The sequence below is a fragment of the Schizosaccharomyces osmophilus genome, chromosome 1 (genome assembly GCF_027921745.1).
Source record: "Schizosaccharomyces osmophilus chromosome 1, complete sequence".
NCBI classification, from domain to species: domain Eukaryota; kingdom Fungi; phylum Ascomycota; class Schizosaccharomycetes; order Schizosaccharomycetales; family Schizosaccharomycetaceae; genus Schizosaccharomyces; species Schizosaccharomyces osmophilus.
Window position 1 is genome coordinate 5,267,742 of NC_079238.1, and position 15,339 is coordinate 5,283,080.

The 15,339-nt window shown below is 38.4% G+C and overlaps 9 protein-coding genes across 9 annotated transcripts; 5 read left to right on the forward strand and 4 right to left on the reverse strand.

Moving 5' to 3' along the window:
• Positions 1-190: 190 nt before the first annotated feature.
• grx5 (mitochondrial [2Fe-2S] cluster assembly and transfer glutaredoxin Grx5) lies at positions 191-730 on the reverse strand (the record flags this gene model as incomplete). Its single annotated transcript, XM_056181179.1, has 2 exons — positions 191-272; positions 396-730. 2 exons carry the CDS (start codon positions 728-730, stop codon positions 191-193), a joined length of 417 nt encoding a protein of 138 aa, XP_056036926.1.
• A 794-nt stretch (positions 731-1,524) lies between these two features.
• On the forward strand, positions 1,525-2,982 carry zip3 (ER zinc exporter, ZIP family Zip3; the record flags this gene model as incomplete). The annotated part of the gene is made up of 1 exon (XM_056181180.1): positions 1,525-2,982. One exon carries the CDS (start codon positions 1,525-1,527, stop codon positions 2,980-2,982), a length of 1,458 nt encoding a protein of 485 aa, XP_056036927.1.
• Positions 2,983-3,458: 476 nt separating this feature from the next.
• Positions 3,459-3,665, reverse strand: hsp9 (plasma membrane heat shock protein Hsp9; the record flags this gene model as incomplete). The annotated part of the gene is made up of 1 exon (XM_056181181.1): positions 3,459-3,665. The coding sequence occupies one exon, from the start codon at positions 3,663-3,665 to the stop codon at positions 3,459-3,461; it is 207 nt and encodes a 68-aa protein (XP_056036928.1).
• Positions 3,666-3,964: 299 nt separating this feature from the next.
• On the forward strand, positions 3,965-4,389 carry SOMG_02390 (uncharacterized protein; the record flags this gene model as incomplete). The annotated part of the gene is made up of 3 exons (XM_056181182.1): positions 3,965-4,089; positions 4,166-4,278; positions 4,322-4,389. The coding sequence occupies 3 exons, from the start codon at positions 3,965-3,967 to the stop codon at positions 4,387-4,389; spliced, it is 306 nt and encodes a 101-aa protein (XP_056037112.1).
• Positions 4,390-4,551: 162 nt separating this feature from the next.
• On the forward strand, positions 4,552-6,821 carry ski7 (Ski complex/exosome interacting GTPase Ski7; the record flags this gene model as incomplete). The annotated part of the gene is made up of 5 exons (XM_056181183.1): positions 4,552-4,741; positions 4,809-5,303; positions 5,355-6,299; positions 6,338-6,422; positions 6,461-6,821. The coding sequence occupies 5 exons, from the start codon at positions 4,552-4,554 to the stop codon at positions 6,819-6,821; spliced, it is 2,076 nt and encodes a 691-aa protein (XP_056037111.1).
• A 274-nt stretch (positions 6,822-7,095) lies between these two features.
• uaf2 (U2 small nuclear RNA auxiliary factor small subunit, U2AF-23) lies at positions 7,096-7,886 on the forward strand (the record flags this gene model as incomplete). Its single annotated transcript, XM_056181184.1, has 2 exons — positions 7,096-7,429; positions 7,534-7,886. The coding sequence occupies 2 exons, from the start codon at positions 7,096-7,098 to the stop codon at positions 7,884-7,886; spliced, it is 687 nt and encodes a 228-aa protein (XP_056037110.1).
• A 442-nt stretch (positions 7,887-8,328) lies between these two features.
• SOMG_02393 (phospho-2-dehydro-3-deoxyheptonate aldolase) lies at positions 8,329-9,740 on the reverse strand (the record flags this gene model as incomplete). The annotated part of the gene is made up of 2 exons (XM_056181185.1): positions 8,329-9,435; positions 9,732-9,740. 2 exons carry the CDS (start codon positions 9,738-9,740, stop codon positions 8,329-8,331), a joined length of 1,116 nt encoding a protein of 371 aa, XP_056037109.1.
• A 1,066-nt stretch (positions 9,741-10,806) lies between these two features.
• Positions 10,807-11,530, forward strand: cdc4 (myosin II essential light chain; the record flags this gene model as incomplete). The annotated part of the gene is made up of 5 exons (XM_056181186.1): positions 10,807-10,837; positions 10,889-11,020; positions 11,152-11,292; positions 11,345-11,437; positions 11,502-11,530. The coding sequence occupies 5 exons, from the start codon at positions 10,807-10,809 to the stop codon at positions 11,528-11,530; spliced, it is 426 nt and encodes a 141-aa protein (XP_056037108.1).
• Positions 11,531-12,047: 517 nt separating this feature from the next.
• On the reverse strand, positions 12,048-14,268 carry paa1 (serine/threonine protein phosphatase PP2A scaffold subunit Paa1; the record flags this gene model as incomplete). The annotated part of the gene is made up of 7 exons (XM_056181187.1): positions 12,048-12,308; positions 12,373-12,710; positions 12,757-12,857; positions 12,912-13,815; positions 14,007-14,112; positions 14,157-14,204; positions 14,254-14,268. 7 exons carry the CDS (start codon positions 14,266-14,268, stop codon positions 12,048-12,050), a joined length of 1,773 nt encoding a protein of 590 aa, XP_056037107.1.
• Positions 14,269-15,339: the final 1,071 nt, after the last annotated feature.

Sequence of the window (15,339 nt, forward strand, 5' to 3'; positions counted from 1 at the left end):
AGATTTGCTAGCGACATCTTGCGATGCTCAATTCCATATTGAACCATATAACGAAGATCTTTCAGCAAATTAAAGCAGCAAGCTCGTACAAAAAACAAGACAGACAAAAAAAAAACAAAACATGAAAAACTTTAGGGATCTTGTCGGGAGTGTTCATTATTTTCGCCATCATTTAAGACTTTTTTTTTGCTTAATTGGCGCCAGCGGTTTCGCCTTCAGGCTTGGTAGGCGCTAAAGCTTTGATCTCCCCTAAAATTTTGTGAAGTTCCCCACTACATCCTTGTTAGTAAGAGCATTCTAAAAAGAAGAGTAAAACTTTCGAACGGGCACAATGACTGATAAACCATGCTTTCCCGTCCGCCACACATCCCGGTGACAATGATTTGAATACTTACGACTTGTGCATAGACATGAGAATGTCACAACCGCCAACAAACTCGCCATTTATATAAAGCTGTGGAACTGTGGGCCAGTCACTAAATTCCTTGATTCCATCGCGCAATTCTTCATTGCTGAGCACATTATAGGTGGCCAATTTGTCGGTAGCGACGTTTTCCATTGACAAGACTTGGATGGCGCGCAAAGAGAATCCACACATAGGTTGGTTAGGAGTTCCCTTCATGAATAAAACGACGGGATCCTCTTTAACGGCTAGCTCAAGAGCTTGACGTGTTTGAGTAGAGAGGCTTCTTATTTGGTTTCCGAAAAGCTTGAAAGAATTGCGAAACATGTTGACCGATTCCAGGTGTTTGTTCTGGTTAAATTCTAATATAACCATACAGATTGTCTACATTTCTAGAGATAGCGACCTCTTACAATGCGGTATAACGAGTTTTGATAGAAAGTTGAATTGCGTTATACTTGATAACGTTCAAACTAATACGTTAATAAACAATGGTTAAAAATATAAAATAAACAAAGCAAATAAAAACAAAGAAAAAATGATGATTTTAATAACTTGTAAAGAAAATAAAAAGAAGAAATGAAAATGAAAGCAATTATGCAACTGAACCAATCATCTAAATTTCCTATGGTAAGCATGGCATGCCTTTTCCTTGTATCGTAATGCGGTCTGCTCTATGGTGAATTCAAATTGTGTATTTGTTTCAAGAAAAAAGTTAAATGAGAAAAACACTTTCGTTCCTTTGCTCTTACTAAAAGAATCGAGTTTTAAAGATATTCATAGAATATCATCGTAAAGGAAAGTATATTTTCTTAGCATCTCTGAATGTGGGTTCTTTTTTTTTTTTTTACCCATAGTCAAGAGGGAAACAAGACAGCACTTTTAATATTACGAAAAATCTTTTTTTTTTCTTTTTATAACTCTTTTAACCCGACTCCTCTATATCCAACTCTACAACACTTGCTTTTCTGGGTTTGACATACCAAGGAACGACCAAGTAACACTGAAGGTTGCTCCCAATAACTCCTACCACAGTGCCCTTTACGTGTATTCATCAACAAAGGACGAAATCAACAGAAAATTCATCCATTGAAAACAAAAATCTTTGGAGAATCGAAACGATGTGGATCGAAACTGGAAGGTGGATTCGCTTGTTGATAGCCTTTAGCTTTCTTCTTGCAGTGCAATGCGTGCAAGAACCTTTGGTGAAGGGAGGGGAACGAGAGTCCATGCTCGATATGGAGAAAATAAAATACTTTAATTCTACGCGCCTTCAAAAAATTATGGATGAATTAGTCGAAAACGAGCCCTCTTTCTTAATTGCCTCGAAAACGGCTGCTGACATGAGCGACGTGGAGCGGAAGCAAACTGTACAAGATCTAAAAACAGTTGCACAGTCCTTAAAAGAAAGCGACTCTCATCTGGCATCCTTGAAAGCAAGCAAGGATACTTCTCTCAAAAAAGGGTTCTGGAGCAAGGAGACTGATAACCATTCGCTTTCCACAGACACTACATTGTGTGCTTCGATCAAAAAGAATATGGAAGAATTTTTTTCTTTTGCACCTGGTGTAAATGGGTTTCTTGCAACTCTTCTTACAGCCTTTCCACCAAACATCTTTATCCTCATTGTGCCCAAAAACCTCAACACAGGTATCTTAAACCTGCTTGTTGCCATCTCTGCCGGAAGCCTATTGGGGGACGTCTTTGGCCATTTGCTACCAGAAATCTACGAAAAAGCTGAAGAGGGTACGAATGCTACTTCACCGACCGTATCCGTATTGGCAGGCATTTTGATCTTTTTCTTTATGGACAAAGGTCTTCGCATCCTTCTTTCGTCGAATGGAGGCCATCATGGTCATCATCATAGTCAGCAAATCAAGGAAAAGAAATCCGAAAAGAACGTGCCCGCATCCTCCACCACACAGCATGAACGCCTTGATCCTTCTTCTCATAAATTACGAAAACGCCGCAGCAATGACAATCATGCGACATTGAATGATGACACCCCAACACAAGTAGAAAAAAAGAACGAGGAAGCGAATGAATCAGCTTCTTCCAACAAAACAATTGCCTACTTAAATCTATTTTCCGACTGTTTCCACAACTTTATGGATGGTTTGGCCATTACCACTTCGTTTTTCGCAAACACGTCCATTGGCATTACCACGACCTGCGCCGTGTTTCTTCATGAAATTCCTGCCGAAGTTGGCGACTTGGCTATCCTATTGCGGAATGGGTATACAAAACTGCAGACGTTTTCCTTTCAACTCATTACCATGTTTGCCGGCCTCTTGGGATCCATTACGAGTATATGGATTCATTCGGCTGCTCTCGCCTCTACTACAAAAGACGATGCCACATCTTTGTTGCCCCAAAGCTCGATTGCCTCTTTCCTTTTACAATTGGAAGACAAACTTTTGCCCTTTTCGGCTGGATGCTTCTTGTACATTGCTTGTCTAGGTGTTTTTCCCGAACTCCTTGAATTGAACCAAGAGCAAAGCAAATGTTCTCAGTTTTGCTATACAATTGCTTCTTCAATTTGTGTAGTTGTTGGATTCGTGTTTTTGGTCTATATTTAATCAAAATTTTTGTTCTATATATAAGTTTTATACAGCCATCACGATAATTTCTATTCTTTCTTTCTGATGATTTTGCGGTACACTACTCGAGTTGCACACGATAAAAAGAAAAAAAGGCTAAAGAATATTGTTTGAATGAAGTATTTCCCGCAGCAGACTGCTACATGGAACAAGAAATCGCTAATGAAAAAACAGTACAGTCCCCAAAAATACACTAAAACTAACTAACTGCTCAAACTAGAGAACAGGATTTTTCCCAATTACAAATCTCAAAAGGACAAAAGGATAAAACATTTTTTGTAAGGAATGAGAGAATATTATTCGTTAACTATCATTTCCATCATGAAAAGAGCTATGCTTATTCCATGAATTAAAGGAGGCATAAATCAGGTCAATCATCAGATTTATTGCATTTTAAGAGTTGTTGATGGCACACTCATAGAAGATATGACAATTGGAAGTAAGAGATATCCGTCTTACTTCTTGTCATCGACAAGACGACTGATCTTGTCGTGAGCATCTTGAGTAGAGCTTTTATTGTCATCAGAGGTAAAGTTCTTGGCGACCTTGTCGTAGGCACCAGTAAGTTGTTCCTTAGCCTTGTCGACAGTAGACTTGGAGGAGTCAGGAGTTACTTTCTCCTTGATTTGATCAGTGAAGGGCTTTCTTTCGGGATCAGACATTTTGTAATAGTTGTTTGTTGTTAATCAATTAATTCAATCGATGCTGAATATTAAGAATTCGCTCTTCCTTTTATAGCTTGGGATGTTTACGTTCGATGTAATTATGACAGACGCCTACCCACATGTCATGTTGATATCACCTTACATTACTACATTACTGATGAGCGTATCTTGCCTCTATATGATGTAAATATATGGGGCGCTCGGTTAGTGCGGGCTTCCTCTCCAATCTTTAGCGAATTCAAAGGCCTGATGGGGATTGTGCGTAAATGGGGGTTACGTATCCATATCTAATCAGAATGGATCAAATGCAGTACACTGGGTTGCAATGCAGTATACTATATTTGGAGTGCGTGGTGGGGTTCGTTACAACTGGATACCGTTTTCAGTCTACAACGGTATTGTCTTACGGGTTCGTAATAGGGTATATTGAAAGAAAGGTAAAAAAGACAAAATTCTCTATTGTTTTGTTTTTTTTTTTTTTGTTTCTTAGAAGATAGAAAAGAATTTAAAGTTTCAAAAGGAATTCAATTTGCTTTTCGAGCGGTTGTTTTGGGAGAAAAAGGAATCTTTATTGTCGGTGGATTGCAACAAACGATCCCTCTTTTCTTAGGTAATTCAACTACTTTGATTCAATTTTCATTTCTATTTTTTAGACAGTCGCTTGCGATTACATTTACTCGCGCTCTCTCTTGACATAGCTTTCATTCATTCCCAAAGTTAGCATCATCAATCCTCTTTCGTCTTGACCGCTTACATTCTTCCTCAACACAAAGCTCCTTGGATTTTTTATTACATTGCATCTTTCATAAAACTTTTCTAATTTTTCTTTTTCTCTTTTGGTTACGTCGAATTTCATGCATTTCTTACCATTTCAAACAAAACCATGTCTAAGCTTTCTCAACTGCTAAATGCTAGACGAGCTAACCAACAGAATCCCTCTTTGTCAGAATCTTCTGGAAAATTAACTTCTCTTTTGAAATCTCCACCTTCTTCTGAACAAGAACATTCTACATCTGTGGATCCCGTGCATACAACATCCAATGCTACTGCAGAATCATCTGCTTCTACTTCGCGTATGTACCTATCCATAGAATCATCCGTAATTTGCAATCTTTCATGTATCATGCTAACCTTGCTAAGACCCTAATGGTCTTTCGAAATTAGCGGCATTGACTGCCCACAAAAAAAAGGTTGAAAACTTTGAAGACACTCCTAATAAGCGTTCCTTACCGTCTTCCTCTTCCTCTCAATCGGACTCTAATCCAAAGGATTCTTCTGACAAGGAACAATTGTTACAGCGATTCCGCAAAGTACGTATTGCAGAATCAAAAGAACCTAATGAGGAACCTCATCTTGTCCATCGTCAAGAATCACCGTCTTCTGTACAAAGTGAAAGACTAGAAGGCATTGAAGATGATCTTACTTCTTCTACGTCGGAAGTCCCGCCCATCCATCTTTCTTCATCGCATACACCTTTGCTAGCTGCCCCGTCCATCTTTGCTCGATGTCTGACAGGTGCTAAAAAGAAGGCTTCACAAAGTGAAATTAAAGTAAACCTGAAAAGAAGCTCCATTCTTGGCTTTAACACTCCGAGTCCTGATGACCTCGTTTTGATGGCCCAATCGAAATCCAAGGGTATGACTCAATGTCTTACAAATTCCATTCTAACGTTCTCTTTTTTTTTAGGTTTGCAAAGATACAGCAAAAAAGACAAGGCCCTGTTTGATTCTCTTGAGCAACTCAAGACTGACAGCCTTCAACAAACCTCGAATTCCATGACTTCGTCGACAGCAACTAAAGATGTGTTGGTTGATAAAAAGAAGCTTTTGGAAATCTCAAAAGAGATAAAACCGACAACCCGTATTTCAATTTTCGGTCCCCCGAGAGTCGGTAAGAAGACTCTTTTAGCTCGGCTTTTGTATCAAGTAGGAGCGCTCGACATCAAATTAATGCAAAGATGCACCCTTTTAAACTCTAGAAAAGAAAACATTTCCTCAGTTCTTGGTCGTAATGCTTCCGACCTTTATCAATTTGAAACGTTTTCGCATAATTACTTGTCTTCCCTTTTTGCCTTACCCCTTCACGACCTTGCATCGTTTGCACCATTCCTACAAATAACCGATATTGCCATCATTATTATTCATGCAAAATACCCATTAGATGAAATAGAAAGCATTGTTTGCCTGCTACGATTATGTTACGGAGAAACCATCAGAAATGTTTTGTTTGTTGTAACTCAAATGGACCAAGTTTCTTGGCAAGAAGAGCAATATCAATCTGCTATTTCGTCTATCACGACTTGTCTGAAGGATTTCCATGGCATTACTGTTCCTCCATCCTGTTTTGTGCCAGTTAGTGGATTCAAGGGAGACAATTTGACTACTCTTTCATATGGAACATTACAGTCATGGTACGGTTCTGAAACTTTATTGGGAAAAATTGACGAGCTGTCCGATAAGTCTATGAAAGAAAAGGTCCGTTTGCAACAACTGCCCTTGTCGTTGTCCATCTCGTCTTGGTCTTTACTCCCAGAAAACAAGATTAGCGCACAATTTGACGTACATTCTGGTATCGTTCAAGCACACCAAAATATTTACACCTCTGTCGGAAAGATTGAGACAAAAGTTCATGGTAAGTCATGTACAAATTCTGATTTATTAACTCATTAGGTCTCAAATTACACCAACATGCCAAGACGTGGTGTTTACCCGGTGAACATACAGAAATGCATCTATCTTCTCTACCAAATTTATTGTAAGTTGTCCATCTTTGTAGACTTTACTAATTACCAGGAATGGAACCCTTTGTGTCGATGAAGAAAATGCCTACCATTTATCCCGGAATGCTTATATAACTGCATTCATTTTTCATTCGTTTCTCAAGGAGCAGAGTCCTGTCCATGTGAATGCCTTCTTTGGTGCTTTCCGTATGAGTGGAAAAGCCTTTTTTTATTCTGAGGGAAAAGAAAATGGTATGGCGTTACAGGGATTGGACTTTCAGAATAAGAATCTTCTCTTACTTCGGCTAGAGTTGGATCAATCTATTCCCCTTGTAGAATTCAACAATGTACCTTCCCTAAGTCGACTTTTGTTGCTATCCAAAGAAGAGAATATTTTATTGGCCTCTGGAGTTGTCGTGTCTGTTCAAAAGTAAGCTTTATCTTTCTGGTGAGCTTTTGCAATTAGACGAACGGATCTGATCCAGTTGATTCCACTTCAGAGGATGTCTATAAAGCATTCATGTTTGATGATTAACTTTTTGTTTTTTTATTAATAAAAAGAAATGACTCTTACTCAATGATTTTATTTACAATTTTATGTTTCGTTTAAAGATATGATTCTTTCAAGCGAACGACTGAGTACGGTATGCAGAATACCGTACTCGTTAAAGGTCGGTAAATTGGAAATCATAACATTCCAGGACGGTCATGAACACTATCCTTTTACCATTCATCACAATGGCAAGTCGCTTGGCAAGTATTTACGGTACAGAGCAAGACAAAGTAAACTGTACGTTTTATTCAAAAATTGGTGCTTGTCGACACGGAGAACGATGCTCTCGTAAGCATGTGAAGCCAAATTTCAGTCAAACGATTTTGTGCCCCAATTTGTATAAGAATCCAATCCACGAACCAGCAGGAAAGCGGATGTCTGATCGCGAATTGAATTTCCAATTTGACGCGTTTTATGAAGATATGTTTTGTGAATTTGCCAAATATGGTGAAGTGGAACAAATTGTTGTTTGTGACAACGTCGGAGACCGTAAGTTCGTGTGGGATATAGCCATTAGGAAACAACTGGACTTTTTTATTAAATTGGCTTGGCCCGTTGTTGCTTCTTTTGTTCAATAAACTAATAAATTCTAGATCTAATCGGAAACGTGTATGTGCGTTTTAAGTATGAAGATTCTGCACAAAAGGCTGTGGACGATTTGAATTCACGTTGGTATTCCCAAAAGCCAGTATATGCCGAGTTGTCTCCTGTTACCGACTTTCGTGAGGCCTGTTGCCGTCAGCACGAGACATCAGAATGTTTGCGCGGTGGCCTGTGTAACTTTATGCATGCCAGAAAGCCAGATCATCACTTAATGCGGGAGTTAAATACGTCTCAACGTAAATACTTTACTATGAATGCTTACGATGAGATGACAAAAAAAGCTTTGAATCCACAGGGCTCATCGGATAATTGGGTGGGCGCGTCGGTTGAGCAAAGAAGATAATTTACTTTAGAGTCGTTATGTTTTTCCTTTTAAGGCGAGAATATTCTGGGTCTATGAGGTTTTTGGGATGTTTATTTAATTATTCAAGAAATGGTATTCTAATAGACTTACACCATGTATATGGGTTTATGAAGAAAAAGCTAATTTAAATTGCTCTTATAAAAAAGCTCGATCATATCGTAGAAATCACTGGGTTAACTTTCCACGTATCTTCATCTTCACAAATTGCCTAAGATTCTTTGATTTATCTTGTTAAATATGTGCATCATTTACGCGTTTCATAGCCTTCGTTTCGTATTCATAGAAAATTGCCAAAGGAAATCATTACCAACAACACTACATAAAACCTTCAAACAAGCTACTTTTTCCAAATGAATAAATTATACTCTGGCTACTAATTTTATAAACATTGTTAAACCAAAAATGAATTCCCAAAATATTTTTAGTCCCTTGCGTTTTGACGGCGAGTACGAACAGCCTCAGCAAGCCCTTCAAGCATAGGAACGGTTTGTTCCCAGCTGACACAAGCATCAGTGATACTAATACCATATTTAAGAGTCTCCTTGGTACCGGGCTTAATAGGAGCATCTTGGCGGCCTTCGTTGATATGAGACTCAATCATGACACCAATAATGGAGTCATCGCCATTACGAATTTGTTCAGAAATGGTTTCAGAGACAACAGGTTGATTGCGGTGGTTCTTGGTGGAGTTGCCATGAGAGCAGTCAACCATGATACGAGGGGGAAGGTTCGACTTGACTAATTGTTCGCGGACAGCACGAACATTTTCAGCGTCATAGTTGGGGCCCTTCTTACCACCACGCAAAACGATGAAAGTGTCTTTGTTGCCCTTGCTCATGCAAATAGAGGCAATACCTTGCTTGTTGACGCCAAGCATGGTGTGAGAGTGGGCGGTGGCACCGATGGCATCAACAGCAACGTTGATGGTACCGTCAGTACCGTTCTTGAAACCAACAGGGAAGGACAAGGCGGAGGCCAATTCACGGTGTAATTGAGACTCGGTAGTACGGGCACCGATAGCGCCAAAACTCAAAAGATCTCCAAAGAACTGAGGAGAAATGCTGTCAAGCATTTCGCTAGCCAAAGGCACACCAAAGTCGGTAACGTCACAGTACATCTTACGAGACATGTGAAGACCCTTGTTGATGGCATAAGAACCGTCCAAGTTAGGGTCGTTTACCAAACCCTTCCATCCGACAGTGGTACGGGGCTTCTCCAAATAGCAACGCATGACGATGCAGAGAGAGTCCTTAAGTTCTTCGGCCTTGGGCTTCAAGAGCTTAGCATAGTCCATGGCCAACTTGGGGTCATGGATTGAGCAAGGACCAACAACAACGATGATACGATCATCAGCCTTGTTTAAAATAGCTTGAAGCTCGCGACGAGATTGCTTGACAGCATTACGAGAAGCCTCAGTTGCGGGCAATTCTTGTTGGAGCAATGCAGGTGAAACCAAAGGGTTGTAGCCCATGATGCGGCTATCGTCGAGGGCTTCAGGGTCGTTGGTGGCACCGTTAGGAAGGAAAGCCTAATAACAAGTTAGCGTCAATTTTCTTTTTGCAATGATATGAGAATCAACTTCAAAATTTAAGAACATATAAAACTTCAAGTCTAGCCTAGCTTCAATATCAATTTTAATTTAGGAAAGGCATAAGAAAATTTCCAACTTTTCCTCTTTCATCCTTCGTGATTCAGCTTTGGCGACTTAAATATCTCAACGTTTCAATTTTAATTGAAATGTCTTGGAAGGTATATAGCTTCAAACATCACTTTCCGTTATAATGCTTTCAACATTCTTAATTTTTGATTCGCTTCTATACTTACAGGAGACATTTTGTAATTAGACTCTTTATGTGAATAAAATTGTTCTTCTAATATCTTTCTTTTGTTTTACCGGAAAGAAGGGATTCAATACTTCCTGACAATAATCACAGGTGTGTTTGGCTCTGTCTAAGTGATCGTCTCACTGATCATCAATACTACCTGGTGATGCTAGTTCGGTAAACGTCGAACAGAGAGACTGTAACGAGCAAACAGATGTATCATGATAAACTACGACATTTACTAATACGTTGGTTCGAGAATGCTACCGCTAATGCGACACTTGACTTAATAAACCTTCAATATAACGAATGGACGAAAAAACTGTGAAATCGCTTCTATCCAACAATGAAATGCTACAATCGTAAACTTGGATTACTATAATTAAAAAAATGTTTCTATTATACTTTTTTTTGGAGGATTCAAGCCCAATTGGACGCTGCTAACATCTATTTGATCAGTCGTATGCAAAATAGGAACGTTCAAAACACCGTAAAAACAAACAAAACAGCAGACGACAAACAAATCGGAGATATACTAATTATTTAGGAATTGCTAGACAACGAAATCTTAAAAGTTGGGTTTGTTTTACCTCGTCATTTCACGGTAATTGTTTACACAATTTTCGCAAAAAATTTCGAAGTGACTGCGTTTTTTTTTTTTGCAGCAAGGGAAACTAACCAGCAGCAAGTAGTCGAGGTTTGAAGTAGATGCTAAAATGATACATTTCTTCTAAAATTCAAAAACACTAAAATATGTTTCTTTCCATAATCAAGTCCTTCCGCTTAACGTGGTATCGTACACCTTTCATTTGGTTCAATAACCTACGTGTACGATTGTATGATATTATAGTAAAATAAAATCATATTATTAATTTTTTCCTGTAAGCATATGCAATATATAGTAACATACTCAGTAGTCAGTGTAAGCATATGCCTATATGATACTCTGTAGAGATCATTCGAATGCCGTATACAGTAAACAAATGCTTCATGACAACCGTTGCTAGGAGCCGTTTGTGTACGATCCTAGACATAAACGAAAGAAACTGAACTTGGAAATTCCACATCACCAAAAAATGTCTACAGACGATTCTCCCTATAAGCAAGGTAAGAAGTTCGCAGATGAAACGAAACACGTATGGACTGACATATTTTTAGCATTCTCTCTTTTTGACCGTCATGGAACTGGCAGCATTCCCAAAAGCTCGATCGGTGATTTATTGCGCGCCTGTGGTCAAAACCCTACTTTGGCTGAAATAACTGAAATTGAATCGACTCTTCCCGCCGAAGGTATGTGTGGTAATTTCAAGGACATAGCTGTTGTTTCAAGCTTGCTCACGAAGTGATGCTGCTACTGCTTCTGCTACAGTTTTGTTTTGCTGGTGATTATTTCTTTTTTCGTCCCTTTGCTTACTGTTTAGTTGGTATGGATCAATTTCTCCAAGTCTTAAATCGTCCCAATGGTTTTGATATGCCCGGTGATCCTGAGGAATTCGTCAAGGGATTCCAAGTATTCGACAAGGATGCCACTGGCATGATTGGTGTTGGTGAATTGCGTTATGGTATGTGATTTACTTTGTATTCTTATAATATTTCAGTCACTAACTTTTTCAGTTTTAACTTCTTTGGGCGAAAAACTCACAAATGAGGAAATGGATGAGCTCTTAAAGGGTGTTCCAGTCAAAGAGGGAATGGTTAACTATCATGGTATGCTCAATTCTGAATTCTACCAACCTTCTTTTTTTTCCTGATAATAACCAATAATTTACAGATTTTGTCCAAATGATTCTTGCCAATTAAACTACCTAAGCTCATAATCGGTCTTGTCCGTTATACCCTTTTTATGCTCTGTTCTAGATTCACCTTCTTTTTAATCTCCTTTACCTTACTTCGCACTTGACTTTTTAGACGGTATAGCATAGTACGGCTAGCGCCTTTTCTTTTTCTTTCATCTAGAGTTTTTCCTAGTGAAATGTAATTTTTATGTCTACCAAATAATATGCATCTCTTGTCAGTTTCAAAAATATTCTTTGTACAAATTTCTTTCCTTCAAATTGTACAATATCTTTTGGAAGAGTTTTTCGTATTTATGGCCTTCGTAACTTTCAAGACATGGCGATTTATTTTTAAGTAGTTCCGCTCATTAATAAATTATCTAGCAGTGAAAAAGAAACGCTTTCATTACACGCCCATACATTTGCATTTTTGTCTTTTCCGCATAGCCTAATTCATTCAAATTCTTGTCAATCAATACATATAACAAAAGAACCTTTCAACTTGTATCCGAAAATGCAATTATCTATTTAAACCCGAAAACTTAGTCGGCTGTTTCTTCAAGTGCTTGATTTGCAAAAAATTGAACATCTTCGTCGCCGTCCTTTGTAAGGTGTTCTAAAATAGGCAAAATTTCTTGTTGATATACATCGCCTTTCCCGTCCGACTTTAGTACAGGGCTCAAAACTTTCAAGGACTTAGCAACATTAAAACGAATATTAGGAATAGCATCTTTAGCCAGATGCTGCAATATGGGAAGAATTTGAGTCTCAATTACGGTCGCATTCAGCACCGGTGCAAGTTCCTATAAATTAGTTAGAATTGACCAAGTTATACAGTAAAAGAAATATATGTAACGGCACACTTACACTAATAGCGAATATGGTAGTCATACGATACAGATAATTAGGATGTCCACGCATAGCCAGGAATTTTGGTATAATGGTTTTTGTAGCCCATTGTAAACCAAAAACCTCAGTAAGCTGCCGCAAGTTTTTAATGGCAGCTTCACGGATAGAATACACATGATCTTCAAGCCAAGCCATGCACAGATTTCCCATTTTCTCATTAAAAAATTCCACGCCTAACTGACGAGCTAACAATGGAATATATTCGATAATTGCAAGACGAACACGCCATTGCTTATCCTCGGCAAGGGTAACGATGGCAGGCAAAAGTGATTGAGACAATAATTCAATTCCGACAACTATATGATACGTTAACAAATAGGCCTAATTTTTGAATTTCCCTACCTTTATTGACAACTTCCAACTTTGAGATAATATTAAGACGAACTTCTGGGTTTTCATCCTTTAACAATTCCAAAAACATTGGTAAGAGACATTCAATTGTTCTAAACAAAGAAAAAATAGTTAGCATACGGACTAATGGTGTAAGGGTTGCATACTTTTCTTTTCCTAACTGAGGTGCGAGAGCACCAATATTCATTCCGAGAGCAGCACGGACGTGTTGCGCGGGGTCATTGATTAGATCTTGAAGAACAGGAATTATATCATCAAGAACTGTTTGTCGGTCTAAAAGTTCACAAATTCCAGGAATCTGAGTTGCAATGGCACGACGAACTTCTTGTTCGCTGTCTTTCATGAGTAGGATAAAGGGTTGGATAAGTTCATCTTTTATAATGTCGGGACCGACAACCTTCGCAAGCTTCACAAAATTAGCAGCTACCATATAACGAGTTCTCCAGCTGCTGTCAGGGACAAACGACCTTAAAGGTTGAATCAAGTAGTGACGAATATCGGAGTCGTCTTCCAACACCTTGGCCAGGGAAATCAGGATATCAAATGAAAGAAGACGGACGGAGTCTTGATCATCGTTAGAAAGAGAGTTGAAAAGTGGGATAAATTCATCAATGGCCTCCTGTTTTGAAATGAGAAGGATAAAATTTGCGCAGTTTGTGGCAGCAGGACGGCGAACCATAGGTGCTTCATCATGGCACAAGTGACTGAAGCTTTGACGGAGAGATACTTTAACAGCGGGGTTTTGAGATTGTGAATATGCTGCGCAATACAAACCAGCAGAAGAAGCACGGGAAGTAAACCATTCAGCTGTAGATAAGCGTTGTACTAAAGGCACAAAGTATTGCTCCAATTGTTCTTGAGACAAGTATTTGCAGACGTTATTTAAGGCCTCCACAGACTTTTCACGCACAAGAGTTTCTTCGGTTGCAGCAAGGTTTTCCAAAGGTGATAGTAACACATGAGCATATTCAGGTCCTCCGACAAAGTCCACAAAATTGCCTAATTGACCTGCTAAAGCAGATAAAACTTCATCTTCATCATCGATCGACTCTAATCAAAGGCATTAGTTTTCCTTCCAATTCAAATGTATTATTGTCTTATTTTTTTTGGAAAAGGAAAGAAAACAAGACAAAGATGTAAAGGGTCCCAGCATCTTTTCTTGCGGTTCCGAACACATCCTTCCATCAAGTCATCTTCCCAATTCCGACCAAAATTTCGTACAATTCAAGCATAAAACATACCGTCTAAAAATGGGATCAACTCATCGCGTGTACGTTCTGGTCCCAAAGCCAAAGCAATTGTTGATAACCGATTTAAGGCATTCAATCTGTAGGTAATTTCATCATGCTTTTCCATTGATTAACATCGTTTCACAAATATGTGTCAAATACCTTTAATTCATCAATTAAGACAGCAATGGGGTACAAATCGTTTCCTTGCTATTATCATTACCGTTAGTTCAGCAGCTCAAGAATCCCAATTTCTTACATCTTCTGTTTGCATTTTTAAGAAAGAAACAAACCGTCCTTTACAAGCCGGTAAATGAAGCGGTTAAAAGCAATTTTTCTCTTTTTAAAAGTTGAAGAGGGAAGAAGGTACGTTTGGTCCAAGACAGAGAAATCAAGAGCATGATGAAAACAAAAAGATAAACGAAATTTGGAAACATGAATATATAAAGAAAAATGTAATTTCATAAAATCGACTGCATTAAATAATGTTGATGTATAAAAGAAGGAACTGTCGAAGCAAAGGTATTTGTTCTGAAAGCTAAGCAGAAACCATGTTCATTCTGACTATAAGTTTAGTTTTCATGGATAGAATATGAAGAAAAAAAAATAAAAAAATCCTTGAAATGTCTTTGTCTTTTTTCCAATGACTGAAAGGGATGCCAGGGTGACAAGGTGAATCCAAGCTTCGCGAGTGTCTCCCTTCATTTTTCAATTGCTTTTCTTGGCTTATACATTTTTGAAAAAACAATTACATCTGTTTTTATGATCAGGAAAAGCCGTTTCACTTTCCTTACCTGAAAAACCTAATTTTCTAATCTTCCAAGATGATAATATAATATTTGATACTCCTTGTTACTTTTTTGAATGTAGTTTCACGACAAAGTTGAATTCGCAAGGCTCTAAGATGAATAAATAATGTTGAAACAAACGAAATCAGAACGAAGAGTTCTTTGGAAGAAAGAAAAATGTCTCGCTTTCGCTCTGAAATGGTTCAGAACGCTCAAAGAATTTCTACTTACCTTTTGAGACAAACAGCAATGCATATGAAAACGAGCGTTCAACTTATTTAAAAGGGGTTCTATTATCCAATTGTGAGTAAAAAAACATTTCTATTCTTTTCTTTTCTTTTCAACCAAAAAATCCCTTGCAAGACGTCGCACAGAATTCAACCCATACAAGAGGAAGCGGCCTACCTGTAGAGCTGGGCTCAAAGGGACTAATTTTAAAGAGCATAAAAAGAGACAATAACTTTAGTAAGTAGTTTTCTTGATTGGATTCGCTATTGAATTTCCAAAAGCATCGTTCCATGTCCATGCACTCACCATATGAATCTTCCATTCCTAGA